At 41.1% G+C, this 24,081-nt stretch overlaps 1 protein-coding gene across 1 annotated transcript; it reads right to left on the minus strand.

Annotated features, from left to right (window-relative positions):
- Positions 1-2,099: 2,099 nt before the first annotated feature.
- On the minus strand, positions 2,100-9,466 carry LOC116262142 (probable beta-D-xylosidase 2). Its single transcript, XM_031641247.2, has 7 exons — positions 9,015-9,466; positions 7,917-8,207; positions 6,606-6,775; positions 4,943-5,040; positions 4,289-4,639; positions 3,691-4,104; positions 2,100-3,035 (listed from the first exon to the last, which is right to left on the minus strand). The coding sequence occupies exons 1-7, from the start codon at positions 9,420-9,422 to the stop codon at positions 2,449-2,451; spliced, it is 2,319 nt and encodes a 772-aa protein (XP_031497107.1). The 5' UTR covers positions 9,423-9,466; the 3' UTR covers positions 2,100-2,448.
- Between the last annotated feature and the right edge of the window lie 14,615 nt (positions 9,467-24,081).

The raw sequence follows: 24,081 nt of genomic DNA on the forward strand, positions 1-24,081 counted from the left end.
AAACACCATTTTGAGAGTTTTAACAGTGGGGGCTCACTTTCCCCCTCATGGCGTGAAAGGGACGGCCCAACTCCCCTTGTGAGTAGGACACTTTCCCGGAGATTTCTTTGTCTCATCCTCGCCGTTGTAACTAAGTGTCCCTTCTGAGAATATCTTCCAAACTAGGGAGAAAGCACAGATGATGGAAAAAAAAAAGGAAGGTAAAGAAAAGAAAAGCTTGGGTAATAAGCTTGCTTTGAGGCTTAGATCCGAGTTTCTGATAACGTTTTAGCAGCATTTAAATGTGTCGCGACGTGCTCGTTAATAGGTTCGATCTTTAAATGTCACTTTCTTCCGAATTTGGGTTATGATCGATCTTTGAACCAGATTTGTTTGACATATCTAGAAATAAATTCTGCAAATTTCAGTAGCGGACCCACTTTGAGATATTAAAGATTTGACATTCTTCAAATCGAGAGTTCTAGATCTAACTCTTAAACTAAGTGAATGGAGCTTCTGTTAACTTAGCTCTGGGTTAAACACGGTCAGGGTACTTCTGAGTGAGCAAAGAGAGTCGAAGTTCTCACCTAATCTTTGATCCTTATAAAATAAAAGGCCTGCTTTCACATTCACAGTTATGGTACTTAGTCTTACTTTTGTTTAACTATTTCACGGAAAGACTGTCATTTTGAGTCCAAGAAAAAAGAGGCACTATATTTCTGAAATATGTTAATGCAATATTGCTGAAAACTGCCAAATGGGAGACATCTTACCAAAGTCCACTTCAACGTGAATCACGTTACTTACTCCTTGTTTATTTTTGCAAAATCGATGAAGAGAAAAACTCTCATTAGTTTATGATTGCTTCGCCAGTTAGTTCATCACAGTAAGCTTTGAAAAAAAAAAAAAAACTCGTTGACATTTTGCTGAAGCAAATTGACTTTCAATAAAGTAGTTGTGTAATTTGTGTTCATGGCACACATGAGTCCCCCGCCTTGCAGGGTGTGCACTTGGGATCAACGAGCTCGATGTTGCCTTTTAACGCACTCTACGGTTAGTCGTCACTTAGTCTACTGCTAATTTTATCTTGACACTTTCAATGTTTCATACTACTACTATATATATATATATATATATATATATATATATATATGACATCATTTGTTTGATGGAATGGAAAAAAGGCACCCACAATGAGTGCATGCTTCACAAGAGTATTCAACACTGAGATGAAGAGAGTGGACCAAGGAAATGCGAGTTTGATTCTTGCAGTTGATACATTGTGGTCTTAGATATGTGGTGGATCATTTGCTTTTTGTTAATATTGTTAGAGTTACATTGATAATTAGAAATTAAATCGTAGTTGCAGAGGAGTTTTTTTGTCAAAAATTGATGGAAAGGTTTTTTGCTTATGGGTTGGATATGATCTGATTCAATTTATATATTGAACAAGTTGTGTACTAGTCAGTCTAAAATGTCCTGTATAATCTCGAGCTTGACTTGGAACTATCAGTTATCAAGCCGAAGCCATGGAAATAAAATTGTAACTATGCACTATGTAACATTGTAAAACAAATTTGTTTTTCTTTATTTCCTCCAAACCTTACTGTTTTGTCTCAAATATTAGGATACTGCATGTGATGAATAATAAATAATATTAATAGCGGTTTAGTTATTTCAACCAGTTGACGAAATTTAATATCAATAACTGGCACATAGTAGAAGATATTTTTCTCTTCTTTTTTTTGGTTAACTTACGTGTTCCGCAATATTTCTAAAGGACAAAAAGACATTTTAAAAAGAAAGCGACCAAACGAAATTCTCTTTCATGAAAGAAGAAGTCAAGCAATCTATGTTCATAGTTCTCTATAGGAGCGAAGACATGTCATGTCAGAAAGTCTACTAGTTTTAGTCATGCTTGGCTTTGCCAATGGTTTTGATCTTATTCAAAGAACTTTTCAGTTTCTACTATGTCCGATCTGATTAAGATCGGACTTCCAATGCATTTTGCTGTACTGGATCGGATGCAACCCAATCTCCAATTGCTTAATAGATACCATTTCCGGGTTTTTTGATTTTTCATGGGGCAATTAACATTCTCTATTGACTATGCTAGAAGATGCGACCAATTCACTAAAACTTAATATAGAAAAAACCAGGTCACCAAAGGGACAATCACATCAAATGCTAATACCAAGCATGCTGCCCCTTCATTTGGGTACATGCTGATGTACAATTACTGAGCTACGTCTTTTTTACAAGACACTAAGTAGATTTGGGGACACTCTCTTTGTTCTGCAGTCCCTTCAAACAATATTTTTCACAAATATTGAATGACATGTGAACTTCGTCAGATATCAAGAAGTACCACCACTTGCCCAAGTTTATTGACTTCAATTCTTCTTCTTTTCTCCCTTTTCCCAAATGCTAACTAGTTTTTGTAGCACACAAAGTGACAACATTTTGAGACTATAGATCTCCCCCTGCTTGTAGGGAGACAAGGTGCCTCAAATCCCCAATTTGGAGAACATGAGGACCCATGGGCAGCCTCTGAATTCCCATGCCATCAACAATGCTGAGATCTTTACACACATCTATGGCAAATCTCACCTGCTGCTGAGCGCTGGCCTGCAAGTGAACCCTCTCAAACGCAACTAACTGTTTGATCGGCGCCTGGTGACCAGCTGGAGGCGTCGAGTAGACCATTAGTACGTGCGAGCCATCTCTTGTCCCTGTGTTCTTTACATCAACATGGACATTCAAGAAAAGGCCGTCGCACCGGGCGTGCGTGACCCGGACTGCCTGGCAGTTTGCAGTCCCATTGCTTCCACAATTACGCTTGCCATCGAGCGGCACAGAGACCATGGTAGGAGCTTCGGCCAGTGCCTGGGTGAAGGTTGTGTAGCTCAGTCCATAACCAAAAGGGTAGACCTGCTCGCCTTGATAGAAACGGTAGGTTCGACCTGGGTAGCCCCCTGTTGCCCGCATGCTCATGCTTGTCATGGGCACCTTGGTTACATACTCTTGAGGGTACCATGTCATGGGCAGCTTTCCTCCTGTAATATTCGTCACACAAAATAAGTTCAAGTATGAATACGTAGTGAACAGTAGGCACAATCAATTGCGTTTTTGAACGTTGTCGTATTGAAAATCTGCCCTTCTCTTTCTTTTCTTCTGTCTCAGAGCAGAGGCACCTGATGGGAAGTACTAAAAGCAACTCCGTCTCACATAATACAAATACAGTATACACCTAAAGAATCAAACTATTAAAGCCGTATCTGAAAACATTTATATCCCCACTGAAAGCTGATCAGTACTCGACAATTTTCATGGAGCTACATGGTGACTTTCATGTAAGGGGTATGATGCAAGCCAATTGCCTTATGTCACATCCATGCAGATGCAGATTGGGGGATGCGACAACTCGCATGGAATTAGACTGTTTTAGGGATAAGATTGGAGGATTCGAATTTGAGAATCCATGACGTGGGGCAGCAGTAAGGTCCACAACCACCCTGACCTATGCGCCCCAAACAAACTTGCTCTGAGCTCAACATCAGTACAAAAGGGATCAAATGCATGAACCCAATCCTACTTGTGTGATACATAAACGGTACGCCAAAACTGTGAATATGATGTAAAAACAAGACAAAAGCTGAACTTTAAGTCGTATCCTAACCTAAGACGTGAACCAGATCCTTTAAATCTTACCAGGATTAGATGCTCCGAAGATGACATCGGCGATGGCTGCACCGCCGGCTTGACCCGGATAACCAGCCCACAGGATGCCGGCAACCTTCGGTTCCTTCTTGGCAAAAGACAGATCGACCGGACCGCCACTCATCAGCACCAAGATCACAGGGCCTCTTGAAGTCCTGGCTACCTGTAACACCAGATCCGTTTGATGACCAGGAAGGAGCAAGCTTTCTCTGTCTCGGGCCTCAGCCTCTATGGTTTGATCCAATCCCATGACAAGGATGGTGGCATCCGTATGTCGAGCTACTGTAGCGGCTCTCCCAAAGAGCTCGGTCTCAGCGCATTTGACATTTCTGCAGCCAGCATTGTGACTTGTTTTCACGTACCTGGTGATGCCCTGAAGGGGGCTTGTGTATCTGCAAGGAACACCTAAAGCAGAGCAGGAACAAACTCAAATCAAATCTCCATATCCCGATTGCAAAACATTTAATTGGACATGGATCCAAATCCACACATTAGTTCCCTAATCCCTACAGACTCTATTTCTTGGATCTCGATCCATACCAAAGTCTTGGCACTGGCACTGGATCTAGGCCAAAGAGGAGGAGAGTACCTGCATAGTTGCCGATCATGGTGACCGTGGCGTCCGAGTTGGGGCCAATGACGGCGACGGTCCGGAGACGGGCAGGGGATAGGGGAAGGACATTGCCCTGGTTCTTAAGGAGGACTATCCCCTGCCGAGCAGCTTCAAGGGCCAGCTCCTGGTTTGCTGGAGTGCAGACGTCGGCAGGACCGAGGTGGCCGAGCGGCTGCGCAGACGGATCGCCATCGAACATACCCAGCCGCATCTGTACCGTCATGGTATGCACGAGTGCAGCATCGATCTCCTTCTCCCCTACCTTACCTTTCCGGACTGCGTCCTCTGCATGTTGGGCCAAGAAGGGTCCACAATCCAAATCCAGACCTGAAGAAATATCACCCTCTAATGGATTAGAATTCGTCTGTCAGACTGCACCATAAACTCGTGACATGAATCGTTCGTATTCCATAAAACTGAAACTCTGAAATTTCGGACTTTGTACAGCCAACCATATTATATGAAAAAAATTGTGCACAAACACTGAGGAAACTGCCAACATGAGGACTGCTGGTTAAATGGCAGTCTTAGGCTTTCGATTTAAAAGAACTGCGTAGATAATAGCTTATGGATTTTACTAACTTAAGGGGCCAAAAAAAAAAAAGATAAACTAGCGAACAGAAAATTTGCCTGCTCTTAGCGTCGCTGCAACTGCATCCTCTGGATTACTTGTGTAGTGTTGAAAGTTGTACAGTACTGCTAAAGAATCACAGTCCGATACTATGTATCTGCAAGAACGTGAAGGAAATTTTTGTTACTCATTCATCAACAGTTCGATAAAGGAGATTTGAAGTTTGTAAATCGCTGCCATGCTTGAAGAGTAAAACTGTTGGTGGCACATCAATACTAACTCCTTTTCTCCTTTTTATTCAAAAAAAAAATATAAAAAGCATGCTGAGAAGTGAGAATTGAGTTCATTTAATCAAATTAAACCTGATTTATGTATAGTATATACTGCCAAAGGTAAAGCGCCTTGTTTTCATAAAATATCTTTTTTTCTCAGAAAACAAAAAAAGCGCATGATTGTGTGTGCAAATTGGGTATGGGCCGAAGGGGCGTCCTTTCAATGGCAAGCCTGTGTTTTTGTGTTTTGTGATATAAAGGCCCTCGGATACGCCTATCGCATCTGCTGAAAGGTCCTTCAAGTTTCAGTCCTGCAGTCACTGCAGGTGCATCGGGCATCGGGTTCCTAGCCACCAATAGATGATAATTAACCACAAAGATAGTTGTAGATTATGCCGTAACTCACGGTGTCACGATGAAAAACGTCATCCTGATAACTGTTTCAATTGGAAAACAACTGGCGATGACTGCTTTATAAATCGTGAACAGCAGCATCTCTTTCTTGATGAAAATGAAAAAGGATAAAAAGATCTAACAATTGAACCGCTTAAGCTATTGATGCTGAAAATCCATCTCGCTTTTTCCGTTGTTCAGAGAAGGTCTTTACTCGATTGAGGCAAAAAAGGTACTAAAAAAAAAGCTCCAGCAGCAAGACGGCTACTATCCAATCTGAAAAAAATGTTCCAAGTTGTTTGAATCGAAGTCTTTAAGTTCTTGAGATGAAAATCCATCTCGCCTTTTTTGGTTATTATTCAGAAAACTTCATCACTCGACTGAAAGGAAAACAGTATACAAAGCTCCAGCCGCGAGGCAACTACCATCCAAGCCAAAAAAACGTTCTATTTTGTGTCCAAGTTAAACATGTACGTGTGGAGTGACTACACTGCAGAAAAATTTTCGAACCAAATCTCAAGTCAAACACCAATAACTCGTTAAGGAATAGGTTCTACAGAAAGGTTGCTTAAGAAAATTTAGAGCGTTGACTTCCAAACTTCTATAAGAACAAATAGTTGAATGAAATCTAGCAACCAACTGTTGATTGCTACAAAAAATGAAACTATGCTTATCATATCCCTAGTACGGCAGTATTTCTTATTTTGGAGAAAAAAAAAAGAATTACAATAAAATTTCAGTTGGTCATGTCTTCTTACTTTGCAGTTCGCACATAGAATAAGTAGTAGTTTTATCAAGTTTGTCACATATATGGCCTTCATATAAGTTGGAACTTGTTTAACTTATACGTAAGCTTGTGCATACGTCTCTTTAACGGGTTTCATAATGTATCCTAGCGTCCAAACCTGGTGCACAACAAATTTAGGTTAATCTGCTCAATAATGTTAGTTCAGCCAGTTTACAGTTTTCCTTGACTGGGCCCAAGTGAGCAGCTGGTGGCCTAGCAGCGGACCGAGAGTTTTAAGTGAAAGGAAAAGGAATGAGAAAGGGGGCGTACCCGTTGAGGCCCCACATGCCCCGGACGGTGCCCTTGAGGAGTGCCGGGTCCGCGCAGGTGGGAACGCCATTGACCTGGTTGTAGGAGCACATGACGCTTGCCGCCCTCCCTTCCACCACGCACGCCTTGAACGGCACCTGGTAGGTGTCCTCCAGATCCTGCTTGCTCACCTGCAACCACAGCCACCAATGGCCAAGGTTTCCGCTTTTATGCACGTTTCAGCGACGGCCTTTACACGAGCACACGCCATGAAAACGGGGAAGAGGGAAAAGAAAGAGAGAGAAGAGAAATAAAAGGGAGGAAAGGAGAATAAAAGGAAAACAGAGCAAGCATGTCACGGGGGGCGCGGCCATCTCCCCACGAAAAGAAAAGACACTGGCTAAGAAATGAATGAACTGCCGAGTAACCAGCGACCGCTGAAGCTCGGACAGTGTGAGCCAACAGAACGACGCCTGCTGTTTTCCGCGCGCGTCCTCAGCGTGCGTGACGTCTGCACTGAGAACGACGATGCTGTTCCTGTTTAGCTTGTATGACGTCTGCGCTGCGTGGACTCATTGAACCGCAGGAATGACGCGTCTACCCTACGATCAGAGAGATCTCGTCCCCTTTTTCGGGGCTACTTGGCAGGCAGACCCGCAGATCGATCTAAATTGCATATTTTGTGGCAACTTATGCAGAAAATCTTAGTTAAAAAACTGAAGCATCTCTTTGGCATCAAGTCTCCTTTCTGGTCTCAGCAAAAGTCGGATTTCCGATTTTTTTTTTAAAGAGAGAAGGTAGACTAGTCACTGACGAAGTGATAGAAAAGTGCATGATTTCGTGCCCGTGAAGCGAAGCTTCTCCAGTAACTATTAAAAAGAAAGGTTTGGCCGCTACACTCTTAGACTATAGTCCTCAATCCTGAACTCGTCCGCAACGCATAAAGTTAGTACTTCCATGGTCGAATAACTCCCCATGAAAACAAGTGCGGAAACAGTGCTATGCAATTACTACCACCGTTCGGTCAAGCTTTTTAAGATGGAGCGGCGCATGAAGCAACCTCGCTAAAAACCCAACCATGGATTCCCAAGAAAAGCCTCGATAACGAATCTTGCGCACATGGAGAAGACTAAAAGCCCGCGGATAACTAATACCATTGTCTGGCGAAAACCTTCCTTCAAAGGTAGCCCAACATCTAAAACAAAGATAAAAAAGTACGCAGCTTCTCGAGAAACAGAAACAAAGCCCAAATTGCTATGTGGGCGGCGGCATCATTTTACCAGATGAAGCAAATGATCGGGAGGAGGGTCTAGGAGCCACTAGATTGATTACCTTGGCATTGAAATGGAAGCGATCGTTGCCTCGCCAGTTGTCGAGGTCGTAGGCGGTGTAGTGCTTGCAGCAGGCGGCGACCTTGAGGCGGGAGGCGTCCTTGCCGAAGGGCACATCCTGCAGGCCGCGCACGTACTGAGCCGCGTACTTGCCGGCCACCGCCGGGTCCTCGCCGGGCGTCTCCTGCCCGCGGCCCCACCTCGGGTCCCGGAACACGTTCACGTTGGGGCTCCAGTACGTCAGGCCCGCCGATCCCGCGTTGTACATCGCCCTCGCCTCCGTGGACACCACCTAAAATCCAGACCCAATGACAGCTTCAACATTTAACACCAGGACAAAAATACCCTTGGCACATGAATAAGGTTGCTAAATCCGGGGATGCAGATTGCCGCTATTTTCTGGGGGAAGGAAGAAGCACTTTTTCAATAAAACAAAATTTTTAAAAACTAAAACTTATTCGTCAAATATATCTAACAAATAAACAATCCACAGAGTTATTCCGTAAACTTTATTAAAGGGATAAGGGCCCCAAGGAGAGGACGAAATCCGTCCGAAAAAGGTCGATATTGCCAAAAGTACCCCCGCTGCTTATCCATGGGAATAGAAAAACAAACCCCGTGCGTGGAAAAGATGCAATCATCAGATAAAGAAAAGAAGAATATGTATATGAGACAAAAGGCGAGGGTAAGGTGGTCATTTTGTTGACATAAAACTCCAGAGGCAGCGCTAGAAAACCGATCGCCGGGAAAGTGCTTTGGCAGAGGAATAGTCGAAAAAGAGCCCTATTTTCCCGAAGAGTCCCCGAAGGAGTCACCATTGCCGAAAAATAATCACTGGACAGCGATGGCCAGTTTGGAAAAATGGAGGGCAAAACAAAGAAGCGTAAAAACCTTCTACTTTGAAATAAGTTGGTCGCTCGGAGGACCTCCTCCGCAAGAGGTCGCCGGAGACGTAACTGATCGCTGAAACTTCGGTACTTTCCCGAAACTGCCCTCTCCTGCGCACTCTAGACTGGCGAGTAAACGACCACAGATGCAGGCATTACCGTCATTTTGCTCGCTCAGGGGCGGGGGGGGAAGAAAGAGAGAGAGAACTTACCCTGCCGATCTCGTACCAGAGCGAAGCATTGAAGGAGGCAGCCGTGAGGATGACCTGAGGGAAGCTGGTGGCCCCGGGGACCGCGCCTCCGAACCGAGTGCCGGGCCCGACATTCGACACGCCGTGGAGCGCCTCGGACCACCACTCGTACCGGGCGATGCCCAGGCGGGGCACCGGCGCCGCATTGTTCACCAGCAGCTGCACCTTCTCCGCCAGCGTCAGCCGGCCGAGCAGGTCCCTGACCCTCTGGGTCACCGGAAGCGACGGCGAGCAGAACGGGAAGGACCGCGTCCGAGCATCACGGGGGTCGCAGGCGAACGGTGGACGGGACCCTACCGCTGTCGGAAATCGGCCTCCGGCGAGGACGAAGACGGCGAAGAGCAGAGCCAGGGGCGCTGTACTCGCCATTGGTGTGAAGGAGAGCGGTGTGGTGGTGTTGTTAAAGAGTGGGAGGTGGAGATGTGTTTTTATAACCAAAAGTTTCCCTCTTCCATTTTTATATTTCATTATAATAATTTCTGAAAGGGGGAGAACAATTATTATGATTGGTCGTTGGATCCTACGTGGACTTTTCCTTTCCGACTCCTGATTGGTTAGTTCCTGAAAAGGGGCAGACCCAGTTACAGCAAAGCCAAAGCTTGATTTAAAAAGACCTTTTCACCCCTAAAGCAAGCCAAGACCAAGAATTATCGATACTTGGATCTGGATCCGAAGTCAAATTCTGAAATTAGATCTTCCCGTCGACGTGATTGGATGTGGATCCGACATGTTTAACCAAAATGCTATACGATGGGCCCGCATTTATTGCATATAGGATCCAGAACCTCTGCGATAACTTTTCCCGGATATCTATTTGTATTGGGCCACGCACCGGCTAGGGAGCGGTGGACGTCCCACGCAAACAAACCCTAGAAAATGGAATGAATATTGGATATGTTTGATAACCAATCTGATTTTGAATAGTTTAGCTAAATGTAGTAAAAGAAATTTAGAGTTGATTACTATCCACAACCAATATGCAGTCTCATAATTGAAATCGAATCCAAGTTGGATGTCCGTCCATAATCCAATAAAGGTTCATTCGGATATCACGCGAGTTGGATCCAAATTCTATTTAAAAGAAGGTTACGGATGCGGTTTTTAATCAGAAGGCCATTCGATAGAAACCAATTAAGTCTAATATTGGAAGAATCCAGATTAGATGATCATTGGTTTGGAAGGGCCTTCACATCATCTCCTTATCTGCAGCCCTCGGGTGATGCATTCATTAAATATGAGCAGACTCCTTACATCATCACTGCAGGCATGTTGGTCCACATACTACATAAAGATTCATATACGTATAAGAACTAAGATTCTATCAGCTCTTGATGATGATGCCGAAAGGAAAATTCATGAAATCCATATAACTCACAAAACCATTTGGATCCGTGGATCTTATAGTTTCGTATTTTACACTTCTTGTTTCAATTTCCTTCATTCACGCGGGATGCCGTCCGATTGAATTGAACGCCATGTCTGGGACACTGACGTGTTTGACGGATTCGATGTCGATGAGTCGCGAAGATTAACTGGATATGGCATGAGAGACATTATATAAATGGTTTTTACAATATGGTATCAAAACTTTAATTCTCAATAAAGTATATGTTAAATTCCGAATTAACTATTACTGTGGTTTGTCCACGAAGGGTACAAATGTAATTGCGAAAAACTGTCCGGGATAGCTCGGACCATGCACGGCCTCGAATCTTTGCTTAGTGAGTGGTGGACGGCTGCACGTGAAACGCCCTGCGTCTTTCACTCATTGGTAGTCCAGCTTCATCAAAAAGTTTGCGGGTTTCCTAACTAACTGCCCACGCATTCTTCAGAAATTACGAATACATGGTGGCCCGGGATGCCATCGAGAGCGCCTTATCACGTTCTTGCGATTCTTGGTCTTGGAACATGCTTCGAATTTTTTGCTATATAATTTGGAGGGTGGAAGAATTCAATCAACAGAGGGAGGGCAGCATTGAAGTTTTCGGCGGTATGAGGGTCAAATGGATGGAACGGAGCCATAGAAAAATTGAAGGGATCTGGGTAATGGGGAACCGCCAATAATTTCAGGATTTTAAATATATTACCCTACCGCGTTATTTTATTACAATTTTAATTATTGGGCAACAGAAAAGGAATGGTCCTTCAGAGTTGCTTGACAGTGGTGGATACCCATACCTTCCCACCGTAATCAATGAGAATCCGTTCGGAGCGGGTCAGGTTCGTTGGGCCCGAGCCCATAGTTTGGGTTCACTGACTCGCGAGACAAACCAAATGACCATCGGTCAATTAAACTTTAATGGCAACCATAAATTCGAACTAATTCACTAATAAAAATGAAAAAGCTGTCCCGAGTCTTTACAACAGTCTTCTTTGTGTTTTTGTTTCCCTTTGGTTCTTTTCAAATAAACAGTAGATCGGGCACAAGCATTAAAGATCAAGAGCGCGTTTGATTGGGATTTTAGATGACAGATAATGGGAGATAAGCAGAATGTGCCCACACGAAATCAAGGCTTCCAACCAAGTTGAAGGGCGTTTGCCACTTTGGACTTCAAATCTCCCATTCACTATTAAACCAATAGAGATGGTTGAATATGCTTGCCCTCAGTTCCTACTCTTTACTCACCTCTCCATCTGACTAATGTATTTTCCGGAAAAACTTATCTCCTTCAACCGTAGTGTATATATATATATCTCTCTCTCTTCTTGCTGGCACCGGTCCCTTTTCTGGTGAAGGACAAAAATATTGTTTGTTTGTTTGTTGGAAAAAAAAGTCTCATTGTCCGATAGCGCATGGGCTTAGCAAAATCGAACGACGACGGTGAACTGCCTCGAGAAGACAGCTAATTTATTAACTTATTTTGAGATGGAAGCGCGATGCGCGAATCCATGCATTTACCACGGTTAAAAAGAGGGAGGAAGATCAAGGCGCTAGGCCGGTGAAGAGTAGGCCAATTTCAATCGAATATTTGATTGATCTGTGCTTAAAAGAAAAAATCAGATATAAAAAAGTTTTTAATTATCCGACTAGGAAATCAAATAGGATTCAATGATCAAATTCAGAATCATGTCAGATTTAGTTGAAAATAAATATCTTACATCCAATGTTCCTATATCTAATGTTCTTTAACTTTTGAAAATCAGCCAGATCCGGTTCAAAATTCAGATAAAATTTGGGGTATGAATGTAAAACTAGGATTTGGATAGTGAAATCAGATTTTAGATTTAGATTTGGATTTAGATTCAGATATGACTTTTCTTTGTTTGTATTTGAATGTGAATATGTGAATACCCAAATAAATGGATACGGTGAAAGATACATCGGATTGGAATCCAATCCATTGACATCCCTAAACACTTGTGAGACATTGAACACAAATTCATCGTCCGTCGTGAAACTGCAAGTGGAATCCACATCTCATCACTTGGATTTCTTTGCCGGATCCAACAAAAAAAAAATCAAAATCCTAATGGTATTCCAATATGCATGTGTGTGTGAGTACAAGGGCAGAGTCAGAAATTAATTAAAGTTTCTATATTTTGACTGAACCAAATATCATTTTTCAAATTTTTTATATAAAACAAGTAAAATGTAAATTTTTAATTTATTTTTTAGGTGGGACCATGGCCCTTGCAAGCACTACCCTGCCTCCGCCTTGTGTGTATAGCGTTTTAGATGCTCCGACCTCTCACAGCTACTTCACATTCCGGTGAACATGGGGAGAGGCGAGGATGCTTCCGTCCTTGTCAATGCCTTCTATATGTTGCGTGCACGCACATGCAGGAGTATTCATCAAATACTAAAAACAAGCAGATATTATGGATCCCACTTAAATGCTTGGTGCATGCTAACTCCCTCTTTAACTTATTCATATGCCTCCGTACCACTAGTCCACTGTATGTTCCATGTGTAACGCTTATCCCATAGCTACGTCACGAGTTCGTTCACAATGGTACTTGAGGAACAATTTATATAGAACTAGGTTTGCTAGGTTGGATATGATATGCAGCTCGTCATTAATTACATATACTTTTTTAACTGAATTATGAAAGAAAATGCCAAGATTTTGAGAAATGCAAGACATGTTATACATGGGTGGAAAATCAATCAGGAAAATTAAGAAGTTATGTTTATTTGTTTATTCTCACATTCTTTTTGCTCAAGCTGCATCATATTAAAACTAGCTGGGGAATCTGATGGCCTTGAAATTTAAGTTCAATCGTGTTTTACTCATGTGGAGGATGAGACAAGAACAGATCACCTGATCAATTTGAAGTTTATCCATCCAGTTGCAATTTGGCGAGGCCAATAAATACTTAATGAGAGGTGCAAGCAACCAACCAGGCTGTATCAGATAATGTGGGTCCTGACTGCCCAGAAGGTCCACAACCGGACAGGTTGGACTGACCCTACTAAGTTCACATCACTGCTTATTATATGAAACATGAAAAGCTGAAAAAGAAAAGAAAACTTAACAAGAAACAGAATCATTCCACTGTAGTAAGAGAGTTGGAATCCTTCATTGGAATAAAGAGGCAATTATTAAAGTATTATAGTACATCATTCGACTTGAGTGTCATGCATGCAACCATTTACAGATGAATAGCACCTACAAGAATCAAGCTGAGGACACGTCATTAACGTCATACTCGTACCAACAAGTTATATCACGCCCCTTGTGGCTTCAAAAATAATTGTCCGTGGTAACCATGAAAGATGACGCTCAAGTTTATTAGGTATGGATTGGCCGGCACATCAAGACATCACAATCAGGCTCACCTTAACTTCCAACTGCAACGATGCAACGAAGAGCTTATGTGAATTGACGTTAGTTTTGTTTTATCATATAAATACTTTATATTATCATACAGAGGAGGCAGCTTCATCGATAAAACTTGGGAGGAATGGCAGCTCCACGTTGGAGCTATGAGTTATCCGAAACCGCAATGTTGATTCCCAAACTTCTTGTACCTCTGCACTGTGGGACATGGATTTCAAAGGATGCGACAAATCATTCATGAGTCGCAATTGTTAAACAAACAAAAGTTTAACGCGTCTGTTGAAAATCACAAGACTTTCTCTTTGTTTTTAATTGTGCAATTGTTGGTGATGCTTTTGCTGAAGAAAGAAAGAAGAAGTTAAAGAAGAAGAAACGTTTCGCATGAGAAGATCATTGAGTTGTGTTAAATGGCAACGCTAACTGTCAATCGGTTTGATGATAACAGCACAATTAAGAAGGCGGATATGGATTGCCGAGTTGGTTGAGCAAATGAGAATTGCTTCAAACACGCAAAGGGGGATGGATAAGAGCTGATGAGTTGGAACGGAGGAACTTGGACTTGACAGGACGATTACGCCGGCCGGCCGGCAGCAATTCGACAAGGTTTCGCTGTCAAGCTTGCTTTCCCCCAAGGCTCGCAACTTAACTGGAGATCTAATGACCAATAACATGCACATGGTTTGTCCATAATTGCATTGCTAAGATAATAAATATACTTCTAAAAAAAAATCATAAGGGTCAATATTAATTTTTCAAATGTTTTATATCCAAAATCACATTTTTAAAAATTTTAATGGGTAAATTTTAAATTTTCAAAATGTGAATGTGGGGACGTGACCATGCCAAACCCTCTTGCTTCACCCCTAGATAGGAACTAGGTGACGGATATTTACACAAAGTATTATACAAGTAAAAACTCTACATACGAAGATATTGGCGAAAAATTATTACTTAGGAACATGAAAATTAATAAGTAAAAGGTAAGATGCAAATTAAAGACGTGCTTGTAACAACATGAAATGATGTATACTATTTCAATTTCAAAGAAAAAAACATATGTATTGAGAGAAAATCAAAATAGCTGAACGAAGAAGCCAGTTTTCTCTTCATACTGAAACGAGTTTCCCGTATTGGATTTCTTTGAAGGAAACGCCAAGTTTTTCCTGTTTTGGAAACATGTTTTTGATGAAGAGATTATTCTACTTAGCTCGATATCCTATCCACTTATTCAAACACGCCCTTAGCTAGTCATTGATTCAATGGTATGCATTTGTCTAAATATCAGGATGAGGGGCACTGATACTTGAAATTGCAATTTTTAAGTGACAGCAACACTTGTAAATAATGAACATAATCACTGTGGGCGCACATTGTGGTTAAATAAGAAAAAGATGAGTTTTGTAGTAGAGGGAAACTGAAGGAAACTGATTCATCCCTTGCTTGCAAATGGAATATGATTTTAAAGACGCATAAAGAGAATAATGAGCAAAGACTAGGCCTGTAGACCAACATATTTTGCCGATTCAACAAGAAAATTGGCCGATGTTTCGAAAGTACTAAAAGTTGGACACGGATCATACCTACCACATACAAATATCAGTTGACCCGAATCCTACTGGACCCCACCATATAACATAATGTTATTATTATTATTATTGTCAACTCTAGACAAACCTTTTCTTTATATTTATTTTAATACTATTATTTTTATTTTTAATGTTTACTTAAGAGAAATCACTTTTTCCGTAAAGCTCCCATCTTATACCCTTACCCTTGTACCCTTGGGATAAGGGTTTTGCACCAGCTAATGTGAGCCAAACCGACAATTGTTTGGCACAATTTTCATATCAATTTTGATGCAAACAAGTCAAGCCACCTGTGGGTCAACTTGGCTATTGAAATGCTCCTTTGGCCGGAGGGTTTGCCCTATCAACCAAACAACAAAGTCTCTCAACCTCATTTTGGTAAACAAGTCTCAATTTACCATGGAATCAAATAACGATGTGCCTCATCTCATGTCACCGGCCCGACTAGTTATGTTACATTCCTTGGGTGTAAGAAAAAAAAAAAAGGAAGAGCACTAGCTTGGTAAAATTATATTATTTTACAAAAGTGAAAAGGTTTGATTTTATTATTCTAAGTTGAAGAGCTCATTATTTTAAATTTTACAAAAGGAAGAAACTGTTGTGGTCCAACTATGTTTGGCCCCAGCAGTATGCGATGCTGCTTGGTTTGTTTGGGCATTGCTTAGGAAACATGTGAGATCCGATCAGATGCTAAGTCAAGCAGAAAGCAATGCACTCAGCGCAATGATGCAGTGACGAAACGTATAAGTGCATCATAGTCATCAGTCCCTTTGAAAGTGCAAGTCCGTCGTTGGGGAATCGGATGGGTTGCCTACGCGTAGCATTCAGATGCACGCAGGTGCACGAGTGGGTTAGGGGCAATTCCACCAGTGGACGCATATGTTGCGTCCACAACCACGTAGAGTCACTTGGGGGCGAGTAAGTGGATGCTCGTTTTTAAGTAAGACGATGGTCGGCCGCCTTGCTTAATGACATATAGTCGGCAACTAGCTTCGGCTGGGGACTGCCTTCCAAGGAAAGTCTACCTCAACCCAGATTTTGTATGAAAGTAAATAGGTGCTTGAAGGAATGGTGATGTTCTCATAGGGTCTCATGGCCACAGCTTGCCGATGGTCTACTGTGAGATAAGCCTGCGTAATGATGTGCCGAGTGCGTAGCACTTCTCATCTAATCCGTTGTCTTAGAAAATTGATTAAAGCTTCTGCTATCTTAAGAATGAGTTAGGCTGGCCGAAGGCTTGAGAAACCTTCCACGCCACGCGGGCCAAATAGGCTTGAAAAAGTCAGCCAGTGACAAAAACGATAATAGTAAAATTAAGTTTTTTACATGAAGCTTCCAGTAAAAAGGTGAACTCCGGACCTAAAAAAAAACACTAAGCTACTATTTGGCATTATGATAAAAAAAAGAGCAATCACCCATAAAACTAGATTTGGATCTGAATCTACAGAGGTCACTGAGAATCCAACCCGGTAGGGTTTTGTTGCCTCGTATTATGATATAGTAAGGCATCGGGTTCGATCGAGTATTCGATGGGTACCCGGCATCCAACCCAATCAAGCCTAAAAAGATCAGCCTGGGTCGGCCTGCCCATGGTTCAACGGTTTCTTCTATTGCTGAATAGAATTGAGGGGCTCTTTAACTTCATTCCTTTCTCCATGCCTCCTAAGAGGGATGTACAGGTGCGATGGTTGTGAATATTGTACATGCCTTTCTTCTTCTTCATCGGAAGCTGACTCCCCTGTATCCAAGGGCGACGTTGAACTTGGATCCTATATTCTGTGACAAAGTGCTATCTGTAAAGTCATGGAAACTTTTTGATTTTTTGGGGTTGTGCTCTCCGTGGACTTTAAAGCATTTTCAGAGGGCCCTGACCGAGTGGATACAACTCATTTGATAGCACATTGCTGTAAGATTATGTATTCTTCAATTGGTTCATCATTGTGAAGCTGTCGTTTGAGTATAATGCTCCGTTCTGGACTGCAAAAGAAATTCTTTGTTGTAGATATTTTCTCCAGTGTGCCTTGATTTTTTCTTTCATTCGTTCGCATGTGTGAATGCTACACTTAACAGTAACAAACTCTCTGTACATAAGCTTGATCCTCCACAGAATTCTCGAGGTTGATCTGCTTGCTTTGTGTTTAGCCATTCTCTTGCTTCCTTACAAGGTTAATGGATATCAAGCATATGATTGTGGCTGGTCACCTTCCAATTGTCATTCAAAGTTCTGGTTGATTCCTACTGGGGACAGCAGCCTTCTTATTGGGAGGTTTTTGAATAATGTAATTTGTCCTCTAAATTAATGTTAATCTTTTCTGATGTCTTTTGAGGGTAACGGGGCAACACTTGAAGGGAAGTGTAGAAATCGGTGTGAAGGAAGCACTGCCAATAAAGCTTGTCTACTTCTCTTTTCGAAGTTTCTAACAAAAACACATATAAGAAGTTCTGCATACTATGGTATCTAAAGTCGGCATTGATCAGTCCTGAGAGAAAGAGAAAGAGAGAGAGAGAGCGAGAGAGCGAGACTCACTTGCTTGGTTCGGTTATGAGTTCGAGGATCTTAAGTGCAAGACCCCCGAGCTTCATCTGGTTCTGCTTGGTCAGAGGGGAAACTCCTCCAACCCCGTCCGTGAACCCCGTCTCGCACATGTCTGCGTTGGTCATGGCGGCCGACATCTCTATGTTGACATCGTCAATCCGCTCAGCCCCCAGATTCTCGATGCCGGACTTGAACGAATGGATGGTGCTCGAGTACAGCTCATTGCAGGCTTTCAGGTGCGCCTTGGTGTAAGGGTAAGTTTTCTGCTTGAGCAGTTTGGAGATGTATTGTTGCGTTCGTTACGCCCATTCCCATGGCAATGGCATCCAAGCCGGTGAGATTTGCATGGCACTTCCTGTTGTCTGCTTGTAGGGTCGTCAAACAGAAGTTGTTGTCAAGTGTTTGGTTGCAAGTCTTTGAAGACAATCCCCTCTTCGTCATTGAGGAATGAGAGAAGAATGCCAAGAGAAATAAAATGCACATGATGGCAGGAGAGAACTAGTAGTGGACATGTTTGGTATATGTATATTATAATTAATAAGTACAATTGATTTGGTAATTGTATCCTGTCCTTGTGTATCTCTAAGGAAAGATATAATCTGTACAACAGAAAATCAAAACTGATTTACAACTGATAATGAAAGAAAATATTATGATAATTAAAACGGCAACTGCGATTTGATTTTCAGTCTTAACGTCAACCTCATCTTCCTTTAAATATTCTCGTTTACTTTTCTTAACAGTCCTGCCATTTTAATATGCACTTTTATGGGCAGCTGCAGGCATGGCTTCTTTATTTAATAATAACGGTTACAGAATCGTTGTGCTATTTGTGATCGTATTATTATTGTTTGAATTGCCGGCAGATGATCAAAGTTATTGAAAAAATGCAGAAGTCAAAGGAAGAAATTATTTGGATATATATAAACAGAAACTAGGAATATGATTACAACGACAATGCAATAACTGCAATAATATTATAAAGCAATGCATTGATAGCATAGAAGAACCTTCACGCCCATGGTTTTCAAATTGAATTATAATGAAGAAAAAAGAATTGTCATATCTTGATTTCTGGAGAGCCCCAACAGTGTCTGTGTGCGTGTATGTACATATGTAATAGGTCAAGTAAACTCGGCGAAAGAAGATCATCATGTCAGCAGATTGACTCGGCGGCTCATATGGTTCAGGTCATAGATTTTTATAGGTATAATTTACTACAAAATAATGAAAAACTTCAACATATTACACACCTACGAAATACAATACAACTATGGTTTATGAACACGACTACAAGATAGTAACTAATAAGCAACATTCTCAGATTAATTTAGTTCTAACAAACAGCTATAGTATATTATGACATTGGGTAATAGTTAGAAATGGTGCTGAATGAAACAGCCTAGAATCGAGCAAGTGCAAGCTGAATAAACCAACCCATAACTGAGTCCTCCAGAACTTGGTTGCATTACGTCAGTACTTGACTCATGGCTCAGTCCCTTGGCAAACCGAGTCAACTCACCTGATTCTATAGTTGGCTTGCCATGTCTGCCAACTATGGTTTCTGCCTCAACTCAAACACTAACTTAATATGACTCATTTGATGGCACTATGGTGCTCTCTGTGGACTTTTAAAGCATTTTCAGAGGGCCATGGGGCGATGGGAGGGGGGCCCCGCCCAGGCCATGGCCCGGGTGAGTCTAGGAAATCTTTTTTTTTTTATATTGAAAAAATCAAATTTTTTGTTTGGCCCGACCGGTCACTCCTCGTCGCTCTTCTTGGCCCGACTCTAAAAAAAATCCTGGCTCCGCCCTGGATCCAACTCATTTGACGGCACATTGACTCTAAAAAAGATCCTGGCTCCGCCCCTGGATCCAACTCATTTGACGGCACATTGCTGTAAGATAATGTATTCTTCAGTTGGTTCATCATTTTGTAGGCAAACAAAGAGAAGGAGAATTAGAGAAAAAGTAGGTCAATCTTATCCAGTTTAATTTTGTTGCAGCATCAAATTCAAGAGGTTCGTCCACGTGGTCAGTGGGTTCCAGTTAAAAGCTTGAAGAAACTAAGTTCAATTGTTCTATAACCGTGGCCTGTTTTTGCTCCCGCAATATCTTGTTTGCTTCTACCCAAGCCCGACTTGTACAGAAAACGGAAGCCATAGAAAAAGTAAATTTTTTACCCTCCTTAGACTTTTCCTGGAATTTATTTTATTTCATGAAAAGTTTACCACTTAAATATATACCCTGCCATCAAACGCTACCTTATTGACATCTTTTTTTTTTTGTTTTACAAAAACACGTCGTCACCTTTTGCTTTTCAAGATAATTGCTGTCTTGTATTATTCATATGAGTTATAAATAATAGCAAACAAAATACTCGAGTTGACTGGGTATGCATTTTTTGGGTTCGAACCCAGCCTGATCGGATCGGGTACCAGGTGCCTGCCTGGTACTCGGCTTGATGTTCAACCTTAGTTATGACCATCAACATGGTCAACGACTTTTCCTGTTACCAAAGTGTTTTGCCTTATGCCCCCCCCCCCCCGGGAATTCGTTCACAAGGCTGTCAAGAGCAAAAGTTGAATGCTCGAGTGGACGGGATGTTAGTTTAACTATTCAATCATTATTTGAAGATCTAAGTAAACTAATCCCGGGTGGATCGATCACTTAAAGTTACTACAGATTCAACTATAGTTTCGGATAGGTGAGAAAGTTATCCCACTGCTCGAGCGAGAGCTGAAGTTCCTTTCCTTTTCCGTGCCTTAAGGTCTAAAGCTATGTCTATGTCAGGACTAAGTGGCAAGATGTCTACATGCTTCAACTTACATGTAAGACCCACCTTTCATGCAGTTAAATCGAACACGTTGTTTAGAAATTGTAGTGAAATTATTGAAAGAGTCTTACATCCTGATCTTATTATCCTATCTTATTATATGGATTTGAAAAATTTTTTATGCTCAGGTTCTTATGCTTGCCCGGTACTCTTTAAAATTGGCTAGAAACCCAATACAGATACACATGTCGGTGTGCACCTTGTGCAGTGCACGTACTGTTTTATCAGAATAAAGTATGTAAAACTAATTTTACCAAACATTTTTATCGTTTTTCTATAGTTTATTTGATGTTTCCTCTTCTAAAGATGAACCCCAAGAAGTGAAGTCGATATTTTCAAGCTTAAGCTTCGAAATGCTTAATTTACATTCTGGCGGTCTAATTTATTCTTACTTTTACATACATCAGGAAGGGTTTTGTAAAAAAATTTTCTGGCTCCGCTAGGACATACAATGACTTTTCCTGTTACCAAAGTGTTTTGCCTTATGCCCCCCCCCCCCCCCCGGGAATTCGTTCACAAGGCTGTCAAGAGCAAAAGTTGAATGCTCGAGTGGACGGGATGTTAGTTTAACTATTCAATCATTATTTGAAGATCTAAGTAAACTAATCCCGGGTGGATCGATCACTTAAAGTTACTACAGATTCAACTATAGTTTCGGATAGGTGAGAAAGTTATCCCACTGCTCGAAAGAGAGCTGAAGTTCCTTTCCTTTTCCGTGCCTTAAGGTCTAAAGCTATGTCTATGTCAGGACTAAGTGGCAAGATGTCTACATGCTTCAACTTACATGTAAGACCCACCTTTCATGCAGTTAAATCGAACACGTTGTTCAGAAATTGTAGTGAAATTATTAAAAGAGTCTTACATCCTGATCTTATTATCCTATCTTATTATACGGATTTGAAAAATTTTTTATGCTCAGGTTCTTATGCTTGCCCGGTACTCTTTAAAATTGGCTAGAAACCCAATACAGATACACATGTCGGTGTGCACCTTGTGCAGTGCACGTACTGTTTTATCAGAATAAAGTATGTAAAACTAATTTTACCAAACATTTTTATCGTTTTTCTATAGTTTATTTGATGTTTCCTCTTCTAAAGATGAACCCCAAGAAGTGAAGTCGATATTTTCAAGCTTAAGCTTCGAAATGCTTAATTTACATTCTGGCGGTCTAATTTATTCTTACTTTTACATACATCAGGAAGGGTTTTGTAAAAAAATTTTCTGGCTCCGCTAAGACATACAACGACTTTTCCTGTTACCAAAGTGTTTTGCCTTATGCCCCCCCCCCGGGAATTCGTTCACAAGGCTGTCAAGAGCAAAAGTTGAATGCTCGAGTGGACGGGATGTTAGTTTAACTATTCAATCATTATTTGAAGATCTAAGTAAACTAATCCCGGGTGGATCGATCACTTAAAGTTACTACAGATTCAACTATAGTTTCGGATAGGTGAGAAAGTTATCCTACTGCTCGAAAGAGAGCTGAAGTTCCTTTCCTTTTCCGTGCCTTAAGGTCTAAAGCTATGTCTATGTCAGGACTAAGTGGCAAGATGTCTACATGCTTCAACTTACATGTAAGACCCACCGTTTATGCATTTAAATCGAACACGTTGTTCAGAAATTGTAGTGAAATTATTGAAAGAGTCTTACATCCTGATCTTATTATCCTGATCTTATTATATGGACTTGAAAAATTTTTTATGCTCAGGTTCTTATGCTTGCCCGGTACTCTTTAAAATTGGCTAGAAACCCAATACAGATACACATGTCGGTGTACACCTTGTGCAGTGCACGTACTGTTTTATCAGAATAAAGTATGTAAAACTAATTTTACCAAACATTTTTATCGTTTTTCTATAGTTTATTTGATGTTTCCTCTCCTAAAGATGAACCCCAAGAAGTGAAGTCGATATTTTCAAGCTTAAGCTTCGAAATGCTTAATTTACATTCTGGCGGTCTAATTTATTCTTACTTTTACATACATCAGGAAGGGTTCGAATGTTTGCTAACGTTCGCTTGGTTTGGAAGTTTAATCCAACTGTAAAACTCATAGTTTAAATGTCAGTCCAATTAGCTTTTTTCCCACATATACTGCAAATGTAGACCCAAAATCTGACGAATCATCTACTTTTAGTGCATACCCAATTGTAAATTCACGCCACTAGATAAAATATTTGCACCGTGCTTGCAACCTTATGTTGTTGAATGATCAGCTTCCCAATCTTTTCAATCTGTTCGTTAAATGATGAAAATAATTTAGTTTAAGTTTGTATTGCAATCCATAATCATACCAATGTTAACAAAATAGAAAAATGAAAAAATCGTAAAAACAAATCGTGAAAAAAAATGATAATAATGCGATACACACTTTTTTCCATTTTTTTTTAATATTGCGACTTTTCCTTTTTTCGTTTTTTTTACAAAAAAAAATGGCGATCTATGTAACAAGATTGAAAAGGAAAAAGAAAATCCGAGATTTTGACTTTTAGATGGTAACCGCGTACAGTCACTACCCGCCATAGCTTGACACGCGGACCTCTATGCTCAGACAGCTTCACCCCATTATGAGTCGCTACGATCTGACTCAAATCTGCCGGCAGCCAAAACAACTCACGATCACTCTGCTATTGATCTTTCGTTTTGTTACTGAACCAAAAATTACTTCTTCTTCAAGTGCAAATCTCCATCCAAAATTCGGTCTTCTGCAGAGAAAAATAGAAAATCAGTTACAAGAAGCGCAAAGAGATAATCGACAACTATTCTTTTCTTTATAATCTTCCCTAAATATGATAACCTCGGCGTATGAATTTGTCCCTTAATCCATTCATTTAGCAACAACGCCAACATGCCGTAAATCTTGGCCTTGGTGTCACTGATTAATATTGTTAAACTCCCGTGAGTAAACTGCCACGATCAAAATATATGAATAATGGTGATAAGGAAAAGACAAAAACAAAACACATTACAGGAATGTACTGAAGAATTTATGAGGACACTTTGCTGCAGTTAGCGTCCAATTTTCAGAGCAGACAGATTTCCAATATCCCATTCGTATTCCCTGTACTGTTTTCTATTTATTCAACGTCTGAAATTAAGCAGCTTGGTCCAAATTACGCAGCTTATTCATTACCGATCACAGCTGGAAGAAGAGAAAAACTGAAACGCGCAACAGCGCGTCGATGAGCTAGGTGGAAATTAATTAATGGACAAACCATATCTGTGGATGACTTCAGCAAACAATGCTGAAAATCATAGTTATCAGGACACCCACTTCTGCTTTCAACTAGTGCTTT

This window comes from Nymphaea colorata, chromosome 10 (assembly GCF_008831285.2).
Source record: "Nymphaea colorata isolate Beijing-Zhang1983 chromosome 10, ASM883128v2, whole genome shotgun sequence".
Lineage (NCBI taxonomy): Eukaryota > Viridiplantae > Streptophyta > Magnoliopsida > Nymphaeales > Nymphaeaceae > Nymphaea > Nymphaea colorata.

Bases quoted from the DNA above. Each gene is read 5' to 3' on its own strand.
- LOC116262142 (XM_031641247.2), bottom strand. From the start codon at position 9,422: ATGGCGAGTACAGCGCCCCTGGCTCTGCTCTTCGCCGTCTTCGTCCTC. The intron at 5,041-6,605 runs GTACGCCCCCTT...ACGTTCTTGCAG, and splicing joins GGCATGTGGGGCCTCAACGG to ATACATAGTATCGGACTGTG. The intron at 4,640-4,942 runs GCAAATTTTCTG...ATATTTCTTCAG, and splicing joins TGCAGCGACGCTAAGAGCAG to GTCTGGATTTGGATTGTGGA.